Raw genomic sequence first — 24,717 nt, 5'->3', positions numbered from 1 at the left:
CAGATTTCACACAATTATCTAAATCCTCCAGGGTTTAATTTAAACCAACACTACACAGAAGAGGTGGTCTACACAACTGCTGTGTTTTGCTACATTGACAGTTTTTTTATTTTGTTTTTTTAGGTGTTATGTGTTATACCAAATGATAATTATACATATTTCAGGAGTTTAATATAGCTGTGTTTACAAATACTTAAAATGTATTAAATAAATGTATTTAAATAGATATGTCTATAAATGTATTTAAAGTCTCATTATCTAGTCCTGACACTGCTTCTGTAGTTCATTCTGACATGCTGGATATCAACCTCTATTTTAAATTCAAACCAATAATAATAGATGTTGCCCTGTTTGACATTAATTTTAATTTATTCTCTTTGTCCACATTTGTTTCAGAGCTGATCACAGATTCTCAGTAACAAAATGATGTGTTGGAATTTGGCTGGACGTTTCCATGACGTGATCTTTGACATACTATTATCACCGCTGCCTTTTGACACTCTTATTTATGATAGAAAACGCAAATGGAGGATGTTTTGATGCCATTTCACACTGATGGCAGTGTTTTTTGGGCAGAACCGGGTGCAAGTCCACATCCTTGGATGAGAAGAAACCCCCAAACAAGCCGAGCAACTTCAGTGACAGCGGCTATAACTAAATTTATATATGTGGCAGCCATATTAGACTTTGTTGTTGGGGTTGGTGAGAAACTTCCGATTTCACTAATAGGAGTTAATTTTTCCAACTTGGAAAAGGGAAATTTTAACTTCTGAGTAATAACAGACTACATGATTAAACATCCTTCAATATATCTGAAGCAGTGGATAAGACATTTTTTTCTCGTTTTATTTTTAATGACGTTACAGCCAACAAGTCCAAGTCTTGTACCAGTGTTTCAAAGTGCCTCTCTCTATAAGAATCTGTGATCTAGATGCCGAACAATATATTAAACTTTCAGAAATATTTTATTACAATGGAAAACACATTCCAAAGATGAATACTTACAGGAACTAATTTAATAAAGTATCACAAAAGCCACCAAACATGTTTTTTTTCTACAGGGGTTATTGGTTTTATTCTTAAATGTTATTATAAGGTTTGTTTTTATTTAGGCGTTTTCTGGCAGATGTGCGTTACGTGATTAAAGCCTTCTAAGAAATTATTACTGTTTATTGCTGTACATTCATGAATCCTAAGTAATTCTAAGATACAACTTTCACACGAGTGATGAACAGGTCTGCGGCTGCATTTTCAAACTCCTTTGCATCCATGTTGCCAGCGGGCCCCTGGGTCTGTGCCCCAGCCATGGCCTGCGCCAGTTTGTGGGGGGAGATCCTGGTACTGGCCTCCAAGTAGCGGATAGCCTTCGCATTTGCTTCCAAACAAGCATTACATTTAGTATTAGCATTAACTGAACACTTTACATCACAGCCCTGGGAGGTCTCAAGGGCTTCCTTTAAGGTCCCAAGCACAGTGAGGCATAGCGCCCGGGAGGCGGGCCCCTTATCGGGGCAGCACACCTCGGCGTAAAGCCTCTGAGCTTGCCGGATATAGTCTGAGAAAACAGCACAGGTGAGCACCCCATGACGGAAGACATCGTAGGGGACAGCTTCGTGGTCCTGGCAACAGAGGCGTTGGAGGAGCGGGGCAGAGGTGGAGGCAGGTACTCCGCCTTCGCCACAGAGGCACTGCAAAGTCTGTGTGTAGAGGCCTCCTTTTACTCCTCCACCTCCACCTCCTTCAGTACTGACATCAGAGCAGGAACCGTCAGGGCCCTCAGGAGCCTCACTTTCTTGTCTTTGACACCCATTAAGGTCGAGGAGGTCGTAGGCCACACGGACGTTGTTGCTGAAAGCTGACCTAAAATATAGAAAAATTAAACAGTTAGTGTGTAGAAAATGCTTCTGCCTACTGACAGCATCTTGGGGATAATTATCCAAAGCTCAGTAACAGCAATTTTCAAAGCTATTACTGCCAGTATATTAACTTAATAATATTCTACATCGTGAAGTTGTTTTTTCACGATACAATACCTAGCAAAAATACTTTTTCACATTTTTGTCACTTTACAGCGACAAACATCAATGTTTTATTAGAAAAAGTAAACATGGCATAGCATAATGCTGCCACCACCATGTTTTTTGGTGGGGTTGTGTGTTCAGGTTGATGTGCAGTGTTTGCCATGCTTGCCATGTTTTCTTCCCAATAGAAAATGTCACAAATAACATTTTGTGTTCATATATCACATAGAATCCTGACAAGATACTTAGAAAGGTGTTTCTGCAACGTGAAAAATAATGTGAAAATCGTAAATAGATAGAAAATTGATAGAAATATATTTATGATTAAGCAACCAGATTTTCATTTGTCTATAAAGCAAGTAAACATAGCCTAACGAATAGAAATCCTCCTGACAGTTATGGCTAAATTGCCCGTTAAACTCCGACCAGACCTCTGGGAGTGATGCGCCAGCCGCAGGTGCCACAGCGCCCGGTTGAGATGCTGCTGCTCCTGTGCGCCTGCGCCCGCAGGGCCGGTGCTCAGCTGCTGCTGCTGCTGCTCCTCCTCTCCGCATCCAGCCGTGCCACTGTCTGTTACCGAGGCCAGGTTGCAGAAGTGGTCGGCCAGGAAGCCGATGGGGTCGTCCGACCTGGCCTCGACCATCTTCAGGATGGCCCCGCGGAGCAGGTCCCCGACACCGGCCTGCTCCAGGAACTCCCTGCCGCTGTCCGATTTGACTGCTTTGCCTGCGGACATCCCCGAAAGAAGAGCCGCAGACCGGCGCTTCTCCTTGTCAGCCATAGTTGTTCTGTCCCGTGTCGTAGCAACGGCAGCGGAAGTGATCGAGGACCCGTCGGGAAGCAGGAAGCAGTGCATCGTGTCCCGGCTAGAGCACTATTATTAGGATCTCACACATGGAGCAATCACTGCAAAGAACACTGATTAATGCTCAAAAAAGATAGATAGATAGATAGATAGATAGATAGATAGATAGATAGATAGATAGATAGATAGATAGATAGATAGATAGATAGATAGATAGATAGATAGATAGATAGATAGATAGATAGATAGATAGATAGATAGATAGATAGATAGATAGATAGATAGATAGATGATTTCCATGCCTATCTTAGTAGAAAGATCCTGAAACCGGAAAAATAATAAATTCCTCGTTTGTTTTTCTCGAATGTTTTCATAAATCTCTAACTGTGCTTTTAAAAATGGAGTAAGGTTTGATCCAAAATTTCAGATTTAACAGAAAAAAAGTAAAATAGCCTGTTGTGACAATGCTAATCAGATACAAAACGCAGCACTATGATAATAGGCTGTTTATTTACAGTTCTAAACACTGCAAAACACAGCATAAAATAGTATACTTTAGCCTAGTGTAGACTATAGTGTTATGAAACATGCGGATATCAATCAAATTACAAAATGAGGTTCCCAGGAAGTTCTAATTCTATATATTTGGACCCATTAGGTGCTTTTATTGTTTGTTCATCAACTTTAAAAGCTTTTTGTGATCAAATGGGGATATCGAGCCCTTTCCTATATTATGTGACTAATTAATTTAATTAGCAGGTGATTTCTTGTATCTTTTACAACACAGATGTTATGAGACGTTAAATGTTTCTTTACCTCTGAACATCTACAGTCAGGTAGCTGTGAAATTAATTCTATAGTTTTTGTAATATTCCAGACATTTTATCTGACCTCCTAATTTATCAGAAAATTGTGTCAATGAGTTGTACAACAGTGTAGTAGATTATTAAGAAGCCTCTAGTATACAACAACTTGTCACAATAAAATCTCAATGTTTATTATATTCACTGTATTTAGTTCATGGACTAACAACACATAGTCCACAACTGTAAAGTGGAAAGATGATAAATTACAATAAGATAAAAATCAAAAAGTGTAGTGTGAACATGCTTAGTGAGCTTTACTCTGAAACAAAGTGCAACAAATCTCTTTTATTACTCACCTAATTTTTAAACACAGTCCGTCTTTGTGTGAAAACAATTTCAACTTAACTTGAGGCACCTCAACAAGAGGAAGGACAAGTTTAAGAAAAAGCCTTGGTCTTAAATTCTAAGTTTTCGGTAAAATCATCAAATTGACACGAATGCTTTTAAAATCCTACAATAAAACAGAGACAAGACATTAACACAAAAACAGTCAATGCAAGATTCCCCCTTTTCATCAACTTCACATGGTGCCCATTCAATTAACAGCAACACAGTAGTTATGATATCAGCAAGATGTTTGTAAAACATGTCTTCACAGATATTTACAGTACAGTTGTGAATTAACATTGCACTAAAGTTGAAAACCTACTGCACTTAAAACTTTAGCCTGCTTTGTAAACTCATAAAAACAGCATCAAATATTTAACAAAACTGTGAACTGTTTAAAAATGTCAGAGTACATAAAGACTTGGTCACTTACTGCGTGTGGTTTCCACACAGATCTAAATAACTGTTAAGCCTAACATCAGGCAGATTTTGCTAATTCATTCTTTTAATTGGCTCACAATTTGATCAGTCAGGTTGTTTGTTCTTCTCAAACAGTGCATTAAATTTACAGCAGTCCGATTCAGGCTTCAGTGCAATATCTGCCATCACATCGCACAAGCTGTGTTACTCTCGTGTGCATAAAAGCCGTTTGTCAGCGGTAGAGGGATATGGTTGCCATTGGCGAGGCCGACTTTTTTCAGTGTGGCCACGTCGTTGTTGATGAAGGTTGTGTGTGGAGTCAGGAAGTTCCTCTGCAGCTTGTGCTCCAGCAACATGTGGTTCTGTGGAGGAAGACCAAGGCATGCTCTGGACAAGACAAGGCAAAGGAGCAAGAGGAAATTACTGGAGGATCTTCAGAATTCATATTTCTTGTGTTGGATTAACTTTACTTGTTTGGAAAGATTCTTAGTGAGAAAAAAAAAGCAAATTTTTCTTTTGAAGTAATGCATACCTCATGATGTTTTCTATGGAGGCTCTCTGGCGGAAGAAAGCATTGATGACTGGAGTCCCTGATGGAACCAGGGGGGCCTTGCAGAGGAAGGAGAGCAGAGCGAGGACGCTGTGGAAGGACTGGAAGTCATGCTCTCCCTGAGGCCTGACTGTCACGCGTTGACAAAGCTCTGTCAGGATGACCAGATCCAGTATGATTGGACTGGCCAGTAGTGAGTCCTGTTAAGATTCAAGAAGGAAATTTGAGAACTATTGCTGTAGCCAATAAGAGGCAGAATTGTGTCAAAAACAAAACCCTTTGTTTTCTTGCATTTTATCTTTATTAATATGAACACAGAAGTTTAAATTATGACGATATTTTTGCAATAATTAAAGCAGTTAAATATACTATAAGAGTTGTGCCTCTGATGTATATCCAAGCTATTTTAGTCTGAAGGTGTGTTCTGCATTGTGCACTATGCTTGCTATTTTCTCCTTTTCCACCACTAGAGGAAGACAAAGTCAAGAGTTTTCCCAATTTAAGACCCAAGTCCTGAATTTGGCCCACTTAGAACAATATTACTGAGGTGACAAGTGTACATTTGTATTCTCCCCATTTATTCTGATACCCCTAAATAAAGTCCATGACAAGTGTCTTGAAAACTCCTCTAATTAAACAGTTTTGTGATAAATTATTCAAACTTATTACAAATCCACATGGACATCACATTTTCTTTTTTTGTTGCACAAAGTGTAAAGATAAACCCACTGGACGTTGTGTTTCCGTTACGAGTTGGAAGCAAAATGAGCTAAGGTGTGTGTCTCCTTTTATTAGATCTAAGCTTTAAAAGATGGATTATCATCAGGATCACTTGCTCCTGAGTATCTCTATTGTAACACTGCTTCCACTTGAAGCTCATGGTGGTTTTGTTGCTGAAATGCATTGATGCCAACCTCGCAGGTGTTGTAAAGCGCAATGGTGTTGAGCCCTCCCATCATTATTTCGGACGTGTACTCATCCATGGCGCGCTTACTGTCCCCCACATATGGAACGTATTTAATCACCACCTGAAATGGAACGGACATGTTTCAGAGGTTTTCTGTGAACATCCACACAAACATTACAGCATGTGTGTGTTTGTTTGTACTTTTATATTTCACTCACACAGTGGTCAGGTTTCTCCCCAGGCTGGTACAACACAGGATTGGACTGGACTATATCGTCCACCACGTTGCTCTTGGAGATCTCCTTGGACCGAAACTGCTGAGGGGCAGACAGGTTCTTCCCGTCATTGTTGCCGAGGTGATTGTAGCTGACGATGGATGTTGGCTGTCAAGGCGAAACAAAAATACTGAAGCTGCTTTGCTTGTTTTTCTTGGTTTAATTTTCTCCTAAAAATAAAAAAATCTTACCTTGATACCTGCGCTAACCAGGAAGTCCACCAGAACTGACTTGATCTTGGTCTGACCAGACTTAAAGTCGTCACCGCCGATGAACACGCCTCTCTGCGTGGCCAGCTCTACGGCCCCCGGGACGAAGGTGTTCTGTGGGGAACCATTGATGTAGGCGCAGCCCTCCAGTATACTGGCCACAGCAAACAGAGTGGAGGGGGAAATCTCTGCAGCTCCGGCCTGATGGGTTAGGAAAAGGTAGAGATAAGAGAACTGAAGAATTCAGGCCAACATGTTCATTGCAACTGTGTGTACAGCTTTCTTTCTTACCTGGATTCCAGCCAGTAGGTTCTTGGCGGTGTCATTGACCCCCGGACTGATATCACAGAACCGCTCGGTATTGGCCGTCCACAGAACTATAACTTTGTCCACACCGCTGGACTGACGGAAGTCTCTAATGTCAGCTCTGATCCGCACCATCTGGAAAATCAATTACCCTCTTAATAAAACGGCATACAAAAAAAAAGAATCAAATTCATGAAGAAAATGGGAGTGGAGGCGTTCGTTACCTGCTCCGCCATGGTGCCTGTAAGGACATTGTCAGCCCGACTCTCCTGGTTTGCTGCAATAAAGTCGGGTATATAGATGGAAGGCCTTGGTTTGAGGCTGCTCATGTACGGTCGCAGCTGCTCTTGCAGGGACCAGTCGAGTACCTGTGCTCGCTCCATTGCTCTGCCCAGATCCAAAGAGGAGATATCCCATCCTGAAAACACAGTTCAATCATCAATGAGAAGGACTTTACTGCTCTAACATTTTACTTTTCCAAGAACTAAAGATGCAATGGCCTATGTGTGCCAAATTATCCACAGAATTATAAAAGAAACATTAATTATATTTTAGAGCCTGCACTAGATTTTATGGGGTCATAAGCAGTTAAATGTAACTTTTAACCATCAAACTATAAAGATTTTATTTTGTCTGATGACAACTAGTGTTTTAAAGTCTTCAATTTATACAAAAATGAATTCCTCATGAAGAAACTGCAGGACATTTCAATTAAACTTTTACTTGATAAATGTTTTGTTTTAAACAGATCAATATTCTGTATTAGAAGTCAATAGATCTTGGGGGCCCCCTGCTGGCCTGGGGGCCCTAAGCAGTGGCATTGTTTGTTTATGCCTTGCACCTGCACTGGTTCACATTAACCTGCTCTCCATTGGATTTTCAAAACAAATTTTGTTATTACAACTTATCCTATACTTTAGTCTCTTGCATATATGCATTCAGGTCTTAGCGATGAACCCATGAGATGAATGTCTGGGATTCTCCATACCGTCAAAGACGATGTCATTAGGGTGCACCATGGGCAACAGGTCACGGAATGGCACGTTGACCTCTCCCTCCAGCCCCGAGCCCAGGCAAACGGTAGATGCCTGGAGCAGGGAGCCGTAGTAATTTGCTTTCTAAGGAATCGAGAGGAGAGAAATGGGAAAAAAAGAAACTGTGGGTTAATTCTCTTATAGGTCAGATTAAACTATAATAAACATGTTACATCACATAAACCAGGAGATTTGGTCTTATAAGGAAAACACAGGACATGGCTGCTGGGGGTAGTGTTGCATATCTAGGCCCTTTTAGGGGAAATTCCTCAGAACTCTGACAGTTAAGCATCAACACTCCAATGAACAGGTATAAGAAGTTAATAATCCATGGTGCTGGCCACTTTTACCTGTCCCAGCATTTTTATAAATACCTTTTCACCCCGATTTTATGAGAATATTTAACTAAAAAGAAAAATAATACCAAATAATTTAAGCAGATAGGCACAAAATGGCCCCTGGTCTGGAGTAGGTCATTCCACATTTCCTCTGGACTGTTAAAGGTGCGGGGTTATGGGCAGTGATGCTTTACACCAGCAGCTACAGTAATGGCACAGGTTAGTATACAAATGAATTATTTTTATATCATTAATTTGTCACAAAAAGTAGTTTTAAGATGCTTTTAAGAGAGAAGGTAGACCTCAAATCGTTATCTGTGCAGTCAGTCCATCCAGAATGAGCCTACATTGAAATGTTCTCTTGGGAGTTTTCAGAGCAGCAGAGTGCAGCTTACAAGCTGGTCTGGCTGCTAAGCTAAACTGTTGTTTGCAGTGGGAATTCCCACTTACTGCAGCCTTAACTTGGCCGGCACTTTAGGATTTCCCGCTACCTGATATATGTTTGTGGCGGCTAATAATGAATATAAAGCGTTTAGTAGGTATGTAGTATGTGCAAGTACCAGAATATAAAATTTTATACTTTTCGAAGGACATTTGAAGTTATTGTTGGCATTAACTATTTCGTCACAGTTCTGTAAGACAAATGTTTTATTGCAGTACTGATGATCAGAGCACTTAATATTTTTCATGTACATAATAATTACAGATTTCCCCAAGACTGTCTTTTCATGCAAACTTAACTTAGTGGAGTGTGTACTCTTTTTCTCCTGGTTTTATGCAGACAGCTCTGCAGGATGAGAGATCACAGTTCCAGGTTTGGATGCATTTTCTCTGATCTTCTTCACCCTGGTGTCATTCTTTCGTCTACTCCGCTGTCTTCCACTCTTCTACTTTATATAAATATTTGCTTATGTTCAGACAGTCAATGTATTAATTCCCTGTACATCTGGACTGATTATCAATTTCTTTTATTCTAAAATAAAGTTTTTACTAAAAACATTTTCTGTAGTTATCTGATATGAGTTTACCTGATGATAATAAAATAACAATAAGTGTGTTAATCAGTGTTTAGTAGTTATGTTAAATGAATCATGCAGTTGTAAAGCAACAACTGCATGCATTGCGGTTGAAAAATAAACAAATGTAAGATAATGATTTAAAATGTTCTTGCTTATGGATCCAGCGCAACTTAAGGAATAATGGAAGGAATCAATCAACTGTATAACTCAGTTGCTCATCATCTATTATTTATCAGCTGAAACAAAATAATTGTTTATTAGCCAATAGTCTTTTAAACAGAATAAAGGAGTAATGCCATCTGCTGCACTGAAAGTGTGGTGCAGTTTTCTTAACTTCCCAGTGTCATTAGGCTGATTTAAATAAATGGTCAGTGGCCTTTCTGACCAATGGAAACAGAATGTACACTGAAATAATTTTTAGCAGGTTAAACAAATCCTGGGGCTTTAATTCCTGGAGATTTCGTTGGAAAAGGAACTAACTTTTCTAATAACTTTCAGATTTGGTGTGCCATTCCCAAGATTTGCATTGGCCCCCTAATCTCTCCACCCCTTTCAAAACATTCTAAACGCACCCCTGTCAGTGATATGGTTGCAACATGGGCTAGGCTATATCTATAGCATTAGAAAAGATATGTTAATTAGTTTAGGAATGTTCTTTACAGAACATTTTTTCCAGAGGAACCCTATACCATACTGATTAATGGCAGTATTTAATATGGGAGATGTGACTCTGCCCAGGGTGGCACACCACAGGGGGTGTTATAAGGGAAAACATGAACAAACAAATAAATTAATAAATGTGGTGTAAACCATGGGTTACTGATGATGCTGAAGTTGGTATCCGTTTCCCATCTTATGAATTAGAACCAATTTAAATGATTATTTATGTGTTTTTTAAGGAGTCTGGATTCCATTTGACCATCTTTGGTTTAGAATCTTAAATTTTTAGACTGGTAAAACCTGAAAATGGATCATCAGTGAACAGAGATTCCTTAAGAAAACAACCTGAGTACAATATATGTATCTATCAATCCTTAAATCTACCTAATAATATCCAATAGGTAACAGAAGAAGGGGCTTACCCAGAGTTTTTTTTATGGAAAAATCTACTGACATGGACATAAACTTGCCTGTAATTAAGCGGATCCTACTAATATTAACTTTCATTAGGTCATGCTTTACTCTCCATCTCAAATATATAAATTTTCAACTTTGAGCTGAATTTTCCTTTGTTTTTTTAACTTCAAACAGGGACTCTCTGCTCACCTTTTCTCCGTTCTTGGTCCTCCAGGTGAGGCCCAGCTTGTTGGCCAGGACAGCGGCGGTGACGGTGGTTCCGTTGTTGCCCCCCCAGCCCACCAGCATCACGCCCAGCCGGGGAACGCGCCTCTCGGTGCGGAATGTCATCTCGGTGCTGCCGGGGGTCACCTGTATATGCCATGAAGACCGATGTTAACTACAGACTCAAACAAATGGCAGTCTTTGCGCAGGCGCACTTTTACTGTCTGATGTTAAGAGAGGTGGTACTGACCGTAACTCTGTCCCCATCCTGATGCACAGAGGTGGTTTGGTAGGAGTAACGAGCCTCGATGTGACTGTCTGTGTACTTCACATTGGGGCTGTTGATGTGGATGTTCACGGACATGACTGCAGAATCTGATAAACAACAAATGGTTTACTAAAATTTTGAATAAAACACTTCCTGTTAGTTATAAGCTTCCGCAATGCAAGAAACATACATTATCTTGCCTATTTGTCTTCCTCAAGCGAAAAAACCTTTCAGTGTTAGCAGACGGAGTTGGTCTCGTTGTATGTTATTCTGCTGGAAAGTTCCAGTCTTATCGCCTGATAATGCCGTGTGGCTGCAGCTGGTTGGGCCTGGTAGTAAACTCGTCTTCCTAGTGCGTCGGAATCATCTGAGACGACCCAATCACGCGTCCCCATCGCTTTATATAGGAAGCCACGCTGCAGACAAAAGACCGGCGCGTGGCACCGCCAGCCAATAGGAGCGTTGCTTTCCAGCCCAGCATCCTCGGGGAGGGACCGCACACAAGTCAAAATATTCCGTTCTAGAGGGTTCTGGTAGAAGAAAATCTTCCACTGACATTGGCTCTAATGCCGGTGTTGTGCAAAATTCTGTTCCCCTGAAATAATCTGTTCCCCCTCTGTCGGGAGCGCGCAGTGCAGCCAGAGAGGCGGATCCGACCGTCTTCACAGCATTTACCACGAACTGTATTCATGTCAATGTTGTTACTTTATTTTTAATCAACAGCTCCTAGAAAAAATAAATAAATACAAAATGAACCTGGTCTTGTGAGGTTTTTTTTTTTTTTTTCTTGCACAGCTTCGTGTCTTTTCCAACTTGTGTCATGTTCACTTTAACTTGACGGACATCAGCCAGCCACCAAACACTGTTTTCCAACACGTCGTGTCTATTTATACTTTTTTATTACTGGTATAAAACAATGGATGTTCACTCTGCTGGACACGAAAAGTCAGGCTTCCTGAAAAGATAGAGGGATAACTGATGATTTCAGCTGTCTGAAATATTCTGTCCCCTCCCCCCCCCTGTAACTCTGGCAAACAAAGAGAAAATGTTTCCAAATTCACAGGACTTGTTGTCCATGATGAGAGGAATAGACATAGTAAAACAATTGCCTATAAGTTATTTTGTTCCTATGTTATGAGGGGGAAACAGAATCTTACGAAAATTACAAAGTGCACAATGCTAATTATGTTTTTACTCACTAATTGCTTCATTTGGTCACTTTATGACCCAATAGAGCAGCTGTAGATACGTATCGATCAAGTAAACATAGCTTATTTTTTTTAAATGATGGCGTTTGTTGTGGTTTTTTTCGTCTTTTATTGATTTTTGAGACATTAATGACACAATAGATTGCTAAGCAACTGGAAGTGTTTGCATGTATGTGTGTATCCGCAGGGATATGTGGAATCATAAATAGTTAAAAACTGGCTTACATTGAAAATAACCGATAGGAATTAAGGAACTTTATTGTCTTAACGTTTTCAACCACGCACCATGACAATCAGTCGACAAGTGGAATAGATTTTAGTCCAAATTAGGTGAAAAGGGGAAAACATGATGATGTTCTATTTCTCATTGGTCCTCCTGATTCTGAATAATTAACAAATAAAAAATGAGGCTGTTGTGCTTAGTTTAATTTTCTTTCCAAGAACTGACACTCGGATGATTGTCAGGTTATTCTCAGGATGTGTAGTGATGCAGCTACTGCCTTCATTTTAACCCAGATTATTCCCAGAAGCATTTCCCGCAATAGATAAACAAAATGCACAACACCAACAATGCCAAGGAATGTTGTTGCTTCATTTTAAAAACGTATGTCACATAATAATGAATGTAAAAACCTTTAAAACCAAGTAAGGTGTGCTTTGTCCTTTTTTTTTTTGTTGTATTACGTATTTGTTTTCAAATGCAGACTGCTTGACACAAGCAAATCTCTTACAAGTAAAAAATATTTGCATTTATGTTTCTTTACTCGTATGTTAAACCACACATAGGACTAATGGTGAATTATTATCCCACAATTATTGTCATAAATCCAATTCTTCTAAGTAGCACCCCCTGCAAAAGATAAACAGCATATTTTAAAAAATATATGACTGATATCCCTTTGTTAGACGTTATTGGAACGTTTCCACATAACATTTTTTAAATGAATTGCTTTAAAAACTACCATAAAATAAACCTGACCAATCACTGCCGAGTAGAGATTGCCGCCAGCCAATGGGCGACAGAAGATGAGTTACGTGCAACAGGCGTGCAGCACTAGTGCGTCCGATCAACGTCAAGGTGGTTACGAAGGATAATAGGTGGAAAGTACAAGCAGATATACCCTGTATGCATGTATTTAACCAGTATGAAGTCACTCACCGTGGTGTATAATGTATGATCGTCGTATATTTTAGCTTTGAAGCCGATACATTCGCTATGTCAGCCGGCCGGTCTGAGGGAAAACAAGCCGGCCGGTATTCAACGAAAATAATACTTTCAGAATACTTTTACTTTACAATCATTACAATGTAGAGACACAAGGAATTCAGATGTATTCATCATAGCCCTATACGAGTTGTTTTATGCGGGACTAAACACAGTCGTTTGTAAAACGATTAGAAGATGAACATCCCCTCCCACTCCACCTCATAGTGCAAAAATGATCTTTTAGAGTGGAAAATTCCTTTCTAACATCGCTGACTTTGGTAAACATAGGAATCCACAATTCTTTTTCACGACCGTGTTTGTAAAACATGAAATCTTTTCTTGGTCACACACAGTCAATTGCATTTATAATATTGGCGAAAATCGTGTCTAAAGCCTTATGTTGTGTATGTTTTGCTTGGTTCTCTTGTTATGTATATATTGTGTTTTACATAACTCTAAAACAATACTTATATCCCTGCGCAGACAGGCAGCATTCACACAAAAGCGTTTGGCACCTTCCGTTTACAGCTTCAGTGGTTCAAATTTTCCATGAACATGTCAGTGACCTCAGCCAATCAGATCGCTGGATGCTGAAACGCCTGACCCAGTGTTGATAGTCGCCGACACGTGAGTCTAGATTGGAGGAGGAAGACAAGGTTTCCGAAGAAACTCTGGCTGATAATTAAAGAGATACCAAAAAAAGAGAATTTTGGCTTTTATAAAATCCCCAAGATACGATCCTGACTGGATCAGCATAACACAGGATGCAGATGAATGAAGAAGAGAGGTTGAATAATATTTACTTACAATGTACAAACTAGTACAAACTACAGGTGGACACCCATTTCAGTTGACTGATTATGCAACTGAGTAGTAGAAAAACTGGTCAGGTTTCTTTCTGAAACCACCCTAGAAAATGATATCCTGGGCAAAAAGCCATTTCTAACATAGCCCACATCCGTTTGTTTGTGATGCGTTATAGTTAAACACTGTATTGGTGTCAAATGATAAGGCAAAAGTTCTCTTAAGCCTGAAGTGTTGCAGAGTGCATCTTCCAAATGTCAGTGCAAAATTTTTATTCTGTCCCTTGAGACCCAGAGAAACAGGCCCGCTGCATCACAGATCCTTCACCATACTTAACAATGGGCAATGTGGTGCTTTTTCACATACTCACTCTGCTTCTGAGGGATCCCAAGGAATTCACAGGTCGTAAGGGATAAACTATATTACCTGGGTCTGCCCCGGGGTCCACTCCCTGGAAGAAGTTGCCAGAAAACATCCAAAAGAATGCGTCCAGGATGCATTCTTATCAGATCCCCAAACAGCCTTAGCTGCTCCCGTTAGATGCAACAGAGCAGTGGCTCCCCTTTTTGAAGCTCCTAACTGTAAGGCTGAGGCAAGCCAGCCATCCTATGCCGGAAACTAATTTAAGTTGTTTGCATTCATGATCTCATTCATAGGTGAAGATTGGCTATATAATAGGATATTTGCTCATTACTGCAGAAAAAGTCCAAATCTTTCAACCATTACTATAATTTCATTGGCACCTATATTAAAATATATAAAGATCAATTGTTTTTTTTAAACTCAGTTGTACTTTCGGATGTTGTTGGTATTGATCTTTGCCCCAGGGTGTTGCTGTATCAAGGATTGCCACAAGTCCTAAAAATATGCAAAAAACAAACACAAATCAAGAAAAAAAACCTCAGTAGCACTACAAAAATGTTTCTGTTGCTTATAGGCATGTTCGGTCAGTCAAACCAACCTCCCTGTATTATCCACTGTGTAAGTGTTGTAAGAAATCATGTCTGCACATGACAACTGTTAGTGTTAAAGATGGCAATTTCCCCATTCCTGTACTGAATTTGGTCAGGTCAAATTGTATCACTAAAAAAAAATCCCTTAACGACAGTTTGGGATTTCAAAATTTATTCTTTTTATGAAAAAAGAATTGTGGAGGTTCCTCCAGCTATTTCACAGTGTTAGTATTTTAATGTTTCTTCTACACATATTTGTTTGATGGCACTTTCTTGTATTATTTTGGATGTTTGCTAAACTGGGTGCACACAGTTAGTAAACAGCTTATGTTTGTGCAGATTATTAATTGTTTGTTTCTTTTGCTGAGGTGGAAGGAACTAGCTGGGGGGAGCAAATGTGATGTGACACCAGGAAGTGGAGGAAGCCATTAGGCTGGTGAAAAAGGGGGACTTAACTCTGGAGAAGTTGTCAAACTCTGAAAGCTCCATTGTTTAAAAACTGTTTGGTGTTAGAATGTCTTAGTTTTTATATTTGTGTTGTAGTTATGATTTGTAAGAATGAATTAGTTGTTTAGGTTTATTTATTGTTTGGCTTAGTTGTCTTGTCCCTCCCTTTCGTGTTTCATGTAGGCTAGCCTGTATGTTTAAATTCCCTTATGTTTGGTGTAAGAAGTGAGTCCTGGTTTGTCAGTTTAGGTTAGGTATTGGTTGCTTCTTTCCTATGGGCCCATTTTTCTAGATTTTGTTTGTGTGCTTTTGATGGATTTTTGTCAACTTTCATGGAAGAATAAATGGAGGATATTTCTTGTATACTTTTGTCCTTTGTCTAACTGTTTGGTCCCGGACAAGAATGTTCTGCTTTTTGGCATCAAGACAAAATAGACTGAGACAAAAATGAAGCTTATGGGAGCAGTAAGACGGTCTTGCCCAACATGACCTGACAGCTAAACATTGACCATGGTGAAAACATTTCTGTGTTTCATGTTTTTTTTAATTTATTATAAAGTGATTTGTAGCTGACAAAATAAACACTAAATGGGTTCAAGTTTCAGTTTTTAATACAAGTTGCTTAGACCCAGACACAAACACAAGGACTGCATGTATAAATGAAAACAACCTCCACCACTGAAATTTTTACTGTACCGCAATCTAGGTCAGATTATGTTAGGGTGTGTTCCTATCTGTTTGCATGATGTCTGCACGCAAAATAATATCCTAACAGGGTAGATGTACTCAGGCTTATTACACACAAATGTTTATGATTATGAATATATTATTTAATATTAATACTTCAATATTTTATTAAATAATAATTTGGTCTGTTAAGGGTTGTCTTGTGAATACCAGCCCAATCAGGCGGTGGTATTACGGCAAAATTGAAAGGGATGAGCCAAGCTCTGGCATTACTAAACAGCAAGACTTTGTACACACATTGAATGAAATCACTCAATTTCTTGTGCACGAAATTTACAAGAATTTATTAACAAAACTAAGTCAATTCAAAGCCAAACATATATCAATGAACAAACTCTTTACTATGCTAAAACAATCCAACCAAACTACCAAGCAGACTGAAAGAACAAGGATGATTAATGGGCTATGTACAATATCAACAAGTTGATCAAAGATGGTTGACAACCATGACCAAAAGAGTGACGCAACGTTACCATGCAGTGTTTATGTTTTAGGACCAAGGATTATCTTGAAGAATCTGGAAGTGAAGTTAAATTAGTCTTGGAACTAAATTAGTCAATAATTGGTATACCTTCAAACCAGTGGCGGATGCTGGTCTTTCAAGGAGGTGAAGCTCAAGTTCAAGATCGCTGATTCGCTCATTTGGTGTCAATCACAAAGGGATTCAGCCTCAGACAGATCATCCAATCATCATGCAGAAGCTGAGCGTCCCGGCCAGCCGAGGCCAGCCCACTGTCCCGTAGACCCCCAGAGACGCTGAGCGTCCGATGGGCGGGACAAAGCCCAGCATTTTTGCTTCGCTATTGAACCCACTGTTTAAAACACTGTGAAGCTGCGGGAATGAGGGAGAGGAAAGCCGCATCGTTTACCAGTGATAAGAAGCTGATTCTGAACAAAAGTTGAGTGCGTTGTAGCGCATATTTAGTCAATGACATGTACACACAATAGTATATATTTGATCGCTTATTTTTTGACATTTTATGGGAAGCTGAGCTTCCCTGGCAGTCTTAGAGCAATCGCCACTGCTTCAAACAACTATTCACAATGCAAGATCAGACAAAACATTATTTTAATAAAATAACATCTTAAACAATGATTGGCTGAATAAAAACAACCTTCTGGGTGACTAATTCTCAACGGTGTTTAATTAGCTGTCTTTATTTATTAAAATAATATTTAAAGAAATATTAAGGAAATATTTAAATAATATTTAAGGAAATATTATTTTGAATGAGAACCAGACCTTTCTGGATAAATAGGTCTTAATGATGTTTAATTAGTTATCGGTAAAATAGTAAAATGATATTTAAGGAAATATTATTTCCTAGATTGGGAACTAACAACCTTACTCATAAAGTGGGCAGGAATGTGTTCTTAGCTGTTAGCGGTTGGAGCTAACAAAATAAAATGTATAGCTTGTTATCAGAATCAAACAGATACCTTTAAAATACCACTAATAAAAGGCTTGAAATGTGGACACCGCGTTATGGCCAATCTTCTGTGTTTAAAACCACCCTTTAAATAAAGTTTGTCTTAAAACACAACACAGAACACATCATTAGCTGAGTTTCTCAACACAAACAAAACCAAGAGACTAACTAAAAAAGTGTTTAAGACAAACAATAGAAAAACAATCCCATAATAATTTTCACACCATCATAATACTGCTATTAAAACCCTAATAATTTCTCATGTTCAAAACCATAAGAAAGAAAACTTTGAAACAGAATATAGGGTGTTGGAAATTATTTACCATCTTCATACCTTTGGTTTGATACCTTTTACAGGGTCAATTCTGGACTACAACGGCTTGCCATGTCTTTTAGGAAGGCCATTACCTCAGTTATAACACACCTGCAGATCATCTCAAACTCTTCCTTTGTGATGACATCTTAGGAGTGGCTCCACTCTTTACCACCAGCCTTACAGTTCGATGTTGCACTGTGAAAAGGTGTTTGTCTTTTAACTGGCGGCTGGCTTGCCTTTTGGCTGGCGCCAGTTACCATACCCCTGGTTCTGTTGCATCACTTGGGGAGTTACTTTGCGTTTCTTCTAAGGCCTGTTCTCAGTTTGAATGTTTAACACTCTAACTTTGCCTTTTCTGGCTCTGTCTGAACGGACACGTGTTTCCCACACAAGCTGAGTATATCTACGAGTCTCCTACATGGAGAGATTCTCTGTTATGCAATGCATAGTCACGTCATACTGAATGCTATCATGGAAGCTGTGAAGAAACAAAGACTTAAAAGTGTTGTCTTCTTCAAGACCTGGAGCATAACATCCCTGAAAGTAAGCAGTCTCCAAATGGTGGAAATATTCTCTGGGAGGTTCATCTGCTTTTTGCAGAACTGCCAAAGCGTCAATAGTGTTAGCTGCTTCATCTCTGTAAACATTGTACTCTTCTCTTAGAGCCTGGCAGAGAGCTGGATAACTGTCACTAATTTCTGGAAGAAGGGTTTTCATGAACACATGAACTCTTTTAGCTGTTGTTTTCAGTTTCTCACGAGAAGAAGGAAAACACACGTCAAGAAGAGAAGGTTGAACCTCAAGCAGGTAAGCATCAATATTTGACTCCTGACTACCTGCATCAAAAATCTCTATGTCCTTAGGGTCTGCAACTCATTAAAGAACGTGTTAGAAGATAATTGTGCAAATTCACCTGTTTGTCCTGGTATCCGCTGTGCTGGTCCCAGTCTGTAGTTTATGTGGGGTGTAACCTGTGGACTGATTAACAGACATCCTGACAGATATTAAAGCCCCTGGCAAATCATCCACTCAATTTAATTTGGTCTGTGCACAGATTTTAGCCAATTTTGTTTTCAATGTTTGGTTCATTCTTTCAACCTTGCTCTGTGATTGAAGATGATATACTGTACCAAAAGCATGTTTCAGTCCCAACATTTGCTCCACCTGTTGCAGATCTTTGCTCCTGAAATGAGTTCCATTATCAGATCTTATCTTTTCCGGGAAGCCATGTCTGAGAATGTAATGATTAATTAAACATTTTACCATATACTTACTGTCTTCCTTTCTTGTGAGCCATGCCTCAGGCCATCCTGAATATCCATCCACACATACCAACCTGTATCTATATCCTCTCGCTGTGGATACCATGTCTTAAACTTACCTGGAAATCGATGCACAGTGGGTTTTGGATTAAATTGTCCGCAAATAGAACAGTTCCTGATCTTCTCTCTCAACATATCTTTTAAATATGGGAGACATCATTGTTCTGGATTGATAGGCACCTGCAAAATACCTACATGTGATGTTCCATGAGCCTCTTCCGAAATGTGTTCTCTCATGTTTGGTGGCTTCAGAACTTTTATCACCAGGGCCTTTTCTCTTCCACACAGTAAGTTCCAAAAAGGGGGGAACCCCTTTTGTGATGTTGTTTGATTTTTTCCAAGTTTAGATGTTCAAAGGTCTCAACTTCAACACTTACCAAATTGAAGCTGCGTGCATAACCTGCTACTTTTTAGGCAACAACAAGGCTCAAGCCACAAATCTCATTTAATTTTCATGTTTGATTGGCTTCTGTGCTACAGTCACAAATCTACTTCTTAACCATTGTTTCATATCAACCTGTCTTTTTCCATACTATCTAGCATACAGCTAACATACTGAATCACCTCTATATCTCCCTTTTTCTGTAACAACATTGTTGTTACAGAAACCTCTAAAATAAAACAGGCAGACAGTAATCCTGAAATAGCAATTGTGCAGCAAAATACAACAGCTGTTTAAACTTAATGAACGATTCCTCGCGTCTGTGTTCCAATTCAGTGATGTATTAAGATTTTTCCAACCCTGCTTTTTTACCAAAAGACTCAGTGGTGTTGTCAAACCAGTGTATTCAGGGACATAGTTTCAGCTATGTGGTTTTCGTCCCGGCCATGGAACACTGGACCAGCTCAATACCCTCTACAGGGTGCTCGAGGGTTCATGGGAGTTTGCCCAACCGGTTCACATGTGTTTTGTGGACCTGGAGAAGGCATTCGACTGTGTCCCTCGTGATGCCCTGTGGGGGGTGCTCCAGGAGTATGGAATCGGGGGCCCTTTATTAGGGGCCATCCGGTCCCTGTACGAGCGGAGCAGGAGTTTGGTCGGACCTGTTCCCAGTGCATGTTGGACTCCGGCAGGGCTGCCCTTTGTCACCGGTCCTGTTCATAACTTTTATGGACAGGATTTCTAGGTGCAGCCAAGGGCCGGAGGGGGTCTGGTTTGGGGACCAGTGGATTTTGTCTCTTCTTTTTGCGGATGATGAGGTCCTGCTGGCCCCCTCTAGCCAAGACCTACAGCATGCGCTGTGGCGGTTCGCAGCCAAGTGTGAAGCGGCTGGGATGAGGATCAGCTCCTCCAAGTCCGAGGCCATGGTACTCGACCGGAAAAGGGTGGCTTGTCCTCTTCAGGTTGGAGGGGAGTTCCTGCCTCAAGTGGAGGAGTTTAAGTATCTCGGGGTCTTGTTCACAAGTGAGGGAAGAATGGAGCGGGAGATCGACAGACGGATCGGTGCGGCTGCCACAGTAATGGGGGCGCTGTGCCGGTCCATTGTGGTGAAGAGAGAGCTGAGCCGAAAAGCAAAGCTCTCAATTTACTGGTCGGTCTACGTTCCTACCCTCACCTATGGCCATGAACTTTGGGTCATGATCGAAAGAACGAGATCCCGGATACAAGCGGCTGAAATGAGCTTCCTCCGTAGGGTGGCCGGGCACTCCCTTAGAGATAGGGTGAGGAGCTCGGCCATCCGGGAGGGGCTCGGAGTAGAGCCGCTGCTCCTCCACATCGAGAGGAGCCAGTTGAGGTGGCTCGTGTTCCAGGCACGTCCCACCGGGAGGAGGCCCAGGGGACAGGACACGCTGGAGGGACTATGTGGCTGGCCTGGGAACGCCTTGGGCTCCCCCTGGAGGAACTGGAGGAGGTGTCTGGAGAGAGGGACGTCTGGGCGTCTCTGCTGAGTCTGCTGCCCCCGCGACCCGGTCCTGGATAAGCGGAAGACGACGAGTACGAGTTTCAGCTATTGGCAGTCTAACCCAAAAATTAAGGGTTAGGGTTAATGAAGCCCTGATCAATGTCCACACAAGGCTCCTCTACAGCTTCAGGTTCCCTCTGGAAAAGTCACAACCAACCCATCCATGGAACATAGTAGTGGTGTTCCTAATGCAATCAAAATGTCTCTGCTGAGTAGATTCACAGGTGTGTCAGTTTCCAACCATAGTGTGAAGAGGTGTAAACACAGCCAGAGTCTGTTTCACCCCAGAGAAGACATTTTAGTGGATGGAGGAATGTTCAACGTGGAAAACGTAGCTTCATTGTTCACAAGAAATAACAATGTGTCCTTTTAATCCCACTGGAACAATGGGTTCTGCCTTTTTCCCATTGTCTGGACCTCTCTGTGGGGTGTGTCACTGTTGTATGATTGATGCATTGTGCGGTGACAGGAGCTTGTTGTGTCAGAGGAGGTTGATGCAAGGATGGAGGAGCTTCTTCTGGATGTGCCCCATAACGCTGAGGGCAGCTGCATTATCCGTCTGCCCACATACTAGGTAGGAGGAGGAACCAGCTCCTCCCTGTCCACCCCTTCGTCCGGCCCTCTTTCCAAACGGCCCATCCCTGGCCCGGCCACGAGGACTATATGGGTGTGACTCCCACTGGATAGGTGGAGCCAGATGATATACATTGGCAGGAGCTAGGAGGTTTTACCACCCCCGAGCTGCTGAAGTAGGCGGAGATGTAACAGGAGCCATTATCCAATTTGTTCTGCATGTGGTGTACCAAATGTCTGTCCCACCTCGCGTGACCAAACCTTCTTAAATCTGGGTTTCCTCGCATTGTTTTCGTTCAGGTCTTCCATCCATCACAGTTTGTCTAAAATATTAAACTCCATCTAGTCACTGTCTGTTTGATACAAGTGTCTATCGCCTCATAAAGAAACAACATGTGTTCGCCTGTCTCAGAAAAATTAAAGCACGGTGTCTGAATTTTAGATGGGAACATGTCACATAGCCCGTCTCCAGCCACAGAAAAATAAGGTGTTGCGTTGCATTGATGAGAGGTGTGGGCCGCATTCTCAATAACTTGGAGATTACTACGTGTAGTTCTGTGACCCAAAAGTTGTCTGAAATCTCCCAATGCTAAAGTTATACCAGCTAATAATCTAACTCTTCTAACCATGGCCTCAGTAAACGGATTATTAGGGTGGATGTACGGTGGTGATCCACCTCGGTGTCTGTGTTTAGTTCCTTGTCACGCAAGCAGCTGCATTAAACGCTTCCGATTTCTCTCTGCCTTGTCCTCCACATTTTCATGCATATTTGCCCTTATTCAACACACCCTCTGACAATTTATAGGTAATTTAACATTAAAATAATATAGCCGCGAGTTCGCAAATAACTATTTTTTGTCTTCTCCTTTTAACTCATTGTCAGGTTATTGTGGATCGGGACATGATTATATGGAACACAATTTAAAAAGCTGATTGTTTTTAAATAAAAATGTGAAGTCCAATACCATTTTGTGGCTGCATCTCTTTAATATTTCTAAATGTCTTTTATCAAGAAGCCCGCCCAGGTCCAACTACGCGCCTGGTTATACGCATTTCCCTTCACTTTAACAGCATTTTCCACACATTCTTTCACTTTATTAACGTCGTGTGAATCTATATGATCAATCCAAATGTGCTACAATTCATCTATGTTGTTTTGCAAGGGGTTTCCAACCATTTCCCCTGTCAACATCCTCAAACACCCTATAATACTCCTCCATGTTACTATTTGATAACTGCAGCACAAAACCAACCAGTGTTCGAATCACAATAATTGTTTTCTCAAAATTTCACAAACAGCTCCTGCGATGATGTCACCACTCGCAGCCAAACACACACACGCAGTCACACACATACACATACACGCATACACACACTGTGCACAGCAAGGAGAGAAAAGGGAAATAAAAGAAAGCAACGTAGACAGCTGAAATCCCTACGGTTACCGGCAACAAAGAGAAAGGGTTTCAGTTAACTGAGTGTAACATTTAGGTCCTCACCAAGAGAGTTACCCCGTACCTCAACGGCCACACGTTTGGTCGCTTCTGACACGGCGGGGCAAACCGCTCCTATTAGTGCATCCTGTTCAAGGTAAGCGCAAAACCTCCGGGTGAGCCAACCCGTTCCCAAGTCCAAACGTCCACAACTAAACTATATCCACGTTTTGGGTGAGCCAAATCCCGAGTGTGGAACTCTCAGCACGATCCGCAACTCCGCGTCCGGTAGAAGGAGGTCTAGGTCAGCGACCAGCTCTGGGGCACAGAGTTTTTTATTCTAACCGCTTTTCTAAACCGCCTCAGCACGGCCCTTTAAATACACCTCAGGTTCATCGCATCATACAGCGGGGAAACAGCCAAGTAAAAACCACTTACCTTTGTCCCCGCTGATGATGCGATCTCCTTCGGTTATGCTCACGACATCCGGGTTACGGCACCAAATTGTTGAGGTAAAATAATGCTATCACTGATATTCTTGCGGCCTCAACCTCTGTCGTGAGAAAGAACAGATGAAGAGCAGGAAATTAAGATTAACGCAAGTTTAATTTGGAAGATAATAAGTCCAATGATTTCTAATGCAAAATGAATATACAAAATAACACAATGAAAGAAAATTACATGAAGAATAGAAAATTTACATAAGGGCCCTTACGGAGAGAGATGGATTTTCAGCAAAGCATGGCTGTCTTTACCCAGATGTCTCTGTCATTTCAAGTTCCAGGTACATCTTTATACTGTGGACTTCAAAGCTTACTGACTGTGCCTTCCCTTTTTCCATCAGGTGTTGTAAATCAGCCAAGCTGCCTTGTGGCATCTATACCATGGCCAAAAGTTGACATTTATTGCTTTATTGTCCCTACAGCCAGCTTTTACGGCTTGCAGCTGCCGAGACCCTTCTAACCCCTGTTTCACCCTGACCCCTGCTGTTACTGACTCTCTCCCCAAGGTTCACGTTAAATCTCAGTTTAATGTTCTCACATGCAAACTAAACTAATAGCATGAAATTACATGATTTTAATTCTCAATACGTGCAAGAGTGATTTTTCTGTCAAAATAAGGTCAAAGTTCCCCAACCTTCGGTGAACCGGTTGATTAAACAGTGACATTTAGCATGGTCTTGGTTAATAATGATCAATTATTAATAATAATTAACAAATTGTAATTATTAAGAGTTTTGAGCCCATAATCACTACACCTGAGGACAACTCTGATTTCTGGTTAAGAAATAATGTTTCTGAATTATAATTTTTTATTTTAATTTTTGATAAATATTAATTAATCAATAGTCATAATCCTTACACAAGACAACACAGCTATATGAGTGCCTGCACCCAACAGATGAATTAATAAAATAAGACATGTAAACACAACACTGTGTGTCTCTTTCAATATGGTTTACAAGAAAGCACAAAGTTAAGGTGGATGGTATGGAGGACCAATCCTGACAAAATTAAAACTAAAAGCAGAAATATATACATTTTGTTTTTCCTTTTCCTTAAACATGCGTTTTCATCAAGAAATGTAAATGTTTTCCTTTTCCTTTTCCTTACACATGCCTTTGTTCTTTTGACATTTCCTCATCTCTCTTTTTCCTTTACCGTATACATTTCTGCTTCATTATGCAAATGATGAGGGCTGCCTTCTTCTCTCCAGCTCCTCTACAATTGGTCAATATACAGGAAGG

General features: G+C 40.6%; 2 protein-coding genes across 6 annotated transcripts; both read right to left on the bottom strand.

The window, feature by feature from the left end:
- Positions 1-946: 946 nt before the first annotated feature.
- tpgs1 (tubulin polyglutamylase complex subunit 1) lies at positions 947-2,897 on the bottom strand. The gene is made up of 2 exons (XM_047345313.1): positions 2,453-2,897; positions 947-1,860 (listed from the first exon to the last, which is right to left on the bottom strand). Exons 1-2 carry the CDS (start codon positions 2,875-2,877, stop codon positions 1,203-1,205), a joined length of 1,083 nt encoding a protein of 360 aa, XP_047201269.1. The 5' UTR covers positions 2,878-2,897; the 3' UTR covers positions 947-1,202.
- Positions 2,898-3,962: 1,065 nt separating this feature from the next.
- Positions 3,963-23,523, bottom strand: LOC124884871 (inositol-3-phosphate synthase 1-A-like). Of its 5 annotated transcripts, none has more exons than XM_047392901.1 (11): positions 23,409-23,523; positions 10,609-10,733; positions 10,344-10,505; positions 7,675-7,804; positions 6,911-7,104; positions 6,672-6,821; positions 6,363-6,581; positions 6,115-6,279; positions 5,904-6,017; positions 4,972-5,189; positions 3,963-4,826 (listed from the first exon to the last, which is right to left on the bottom strand). In XM_047392901.1, the coding sequence occupies exons 2-11, from the start codon at positions 10,720-10,722 to the stop codon at positions 4,625-4,627; spliced, it is 1,668 nt and encodes a 555-aa protein (XP_047248857.1). In that variant the 5' UTR covers positions 10,723-10,733; positions 23,409-23,523; the 3' UTR covers positions 3,963-4,624. The 5 variants fall into 5 exon arrangements, with proteins under 5 accessions (XP_047248857.1, XP_047248856.1, XP_047248859.1 ...); XM_047392900.1 differs by lacking the exon at positions 23,409-23,523 and adding an exon at positions 23,037-23,349; XM_047392903.1 differs by lacking the exon at positions 23,409-23,523 and adding an exon at positions 23,056-23,349.
- Positions 23,524-24,717: the final 1,194 nt, after the last annotated feature.

The sequence above is a fragment of the Girardinichthys multiradiatus genome, chromosome 19, assembly GCF_021462225.1.
Source record: "Girardinichthys multiradiatus isolate DD_20200921_A chromosome 19, DD_fGirMul_XY1, whole genome shotgun sequence".
Taxonomy (NCBI): Eukaryota; Metazoa; Chordata; class Actinopteri; order Cyprinodontiformes; family Goodeidae; genus Girardinichthys; species Girardinichthys multiradiatus.
The sequence above is the reverse complement of the archived record's forward strand: the minus strand, read 5'-3'. Positions and strand labels throughout refer to the sequence as shown.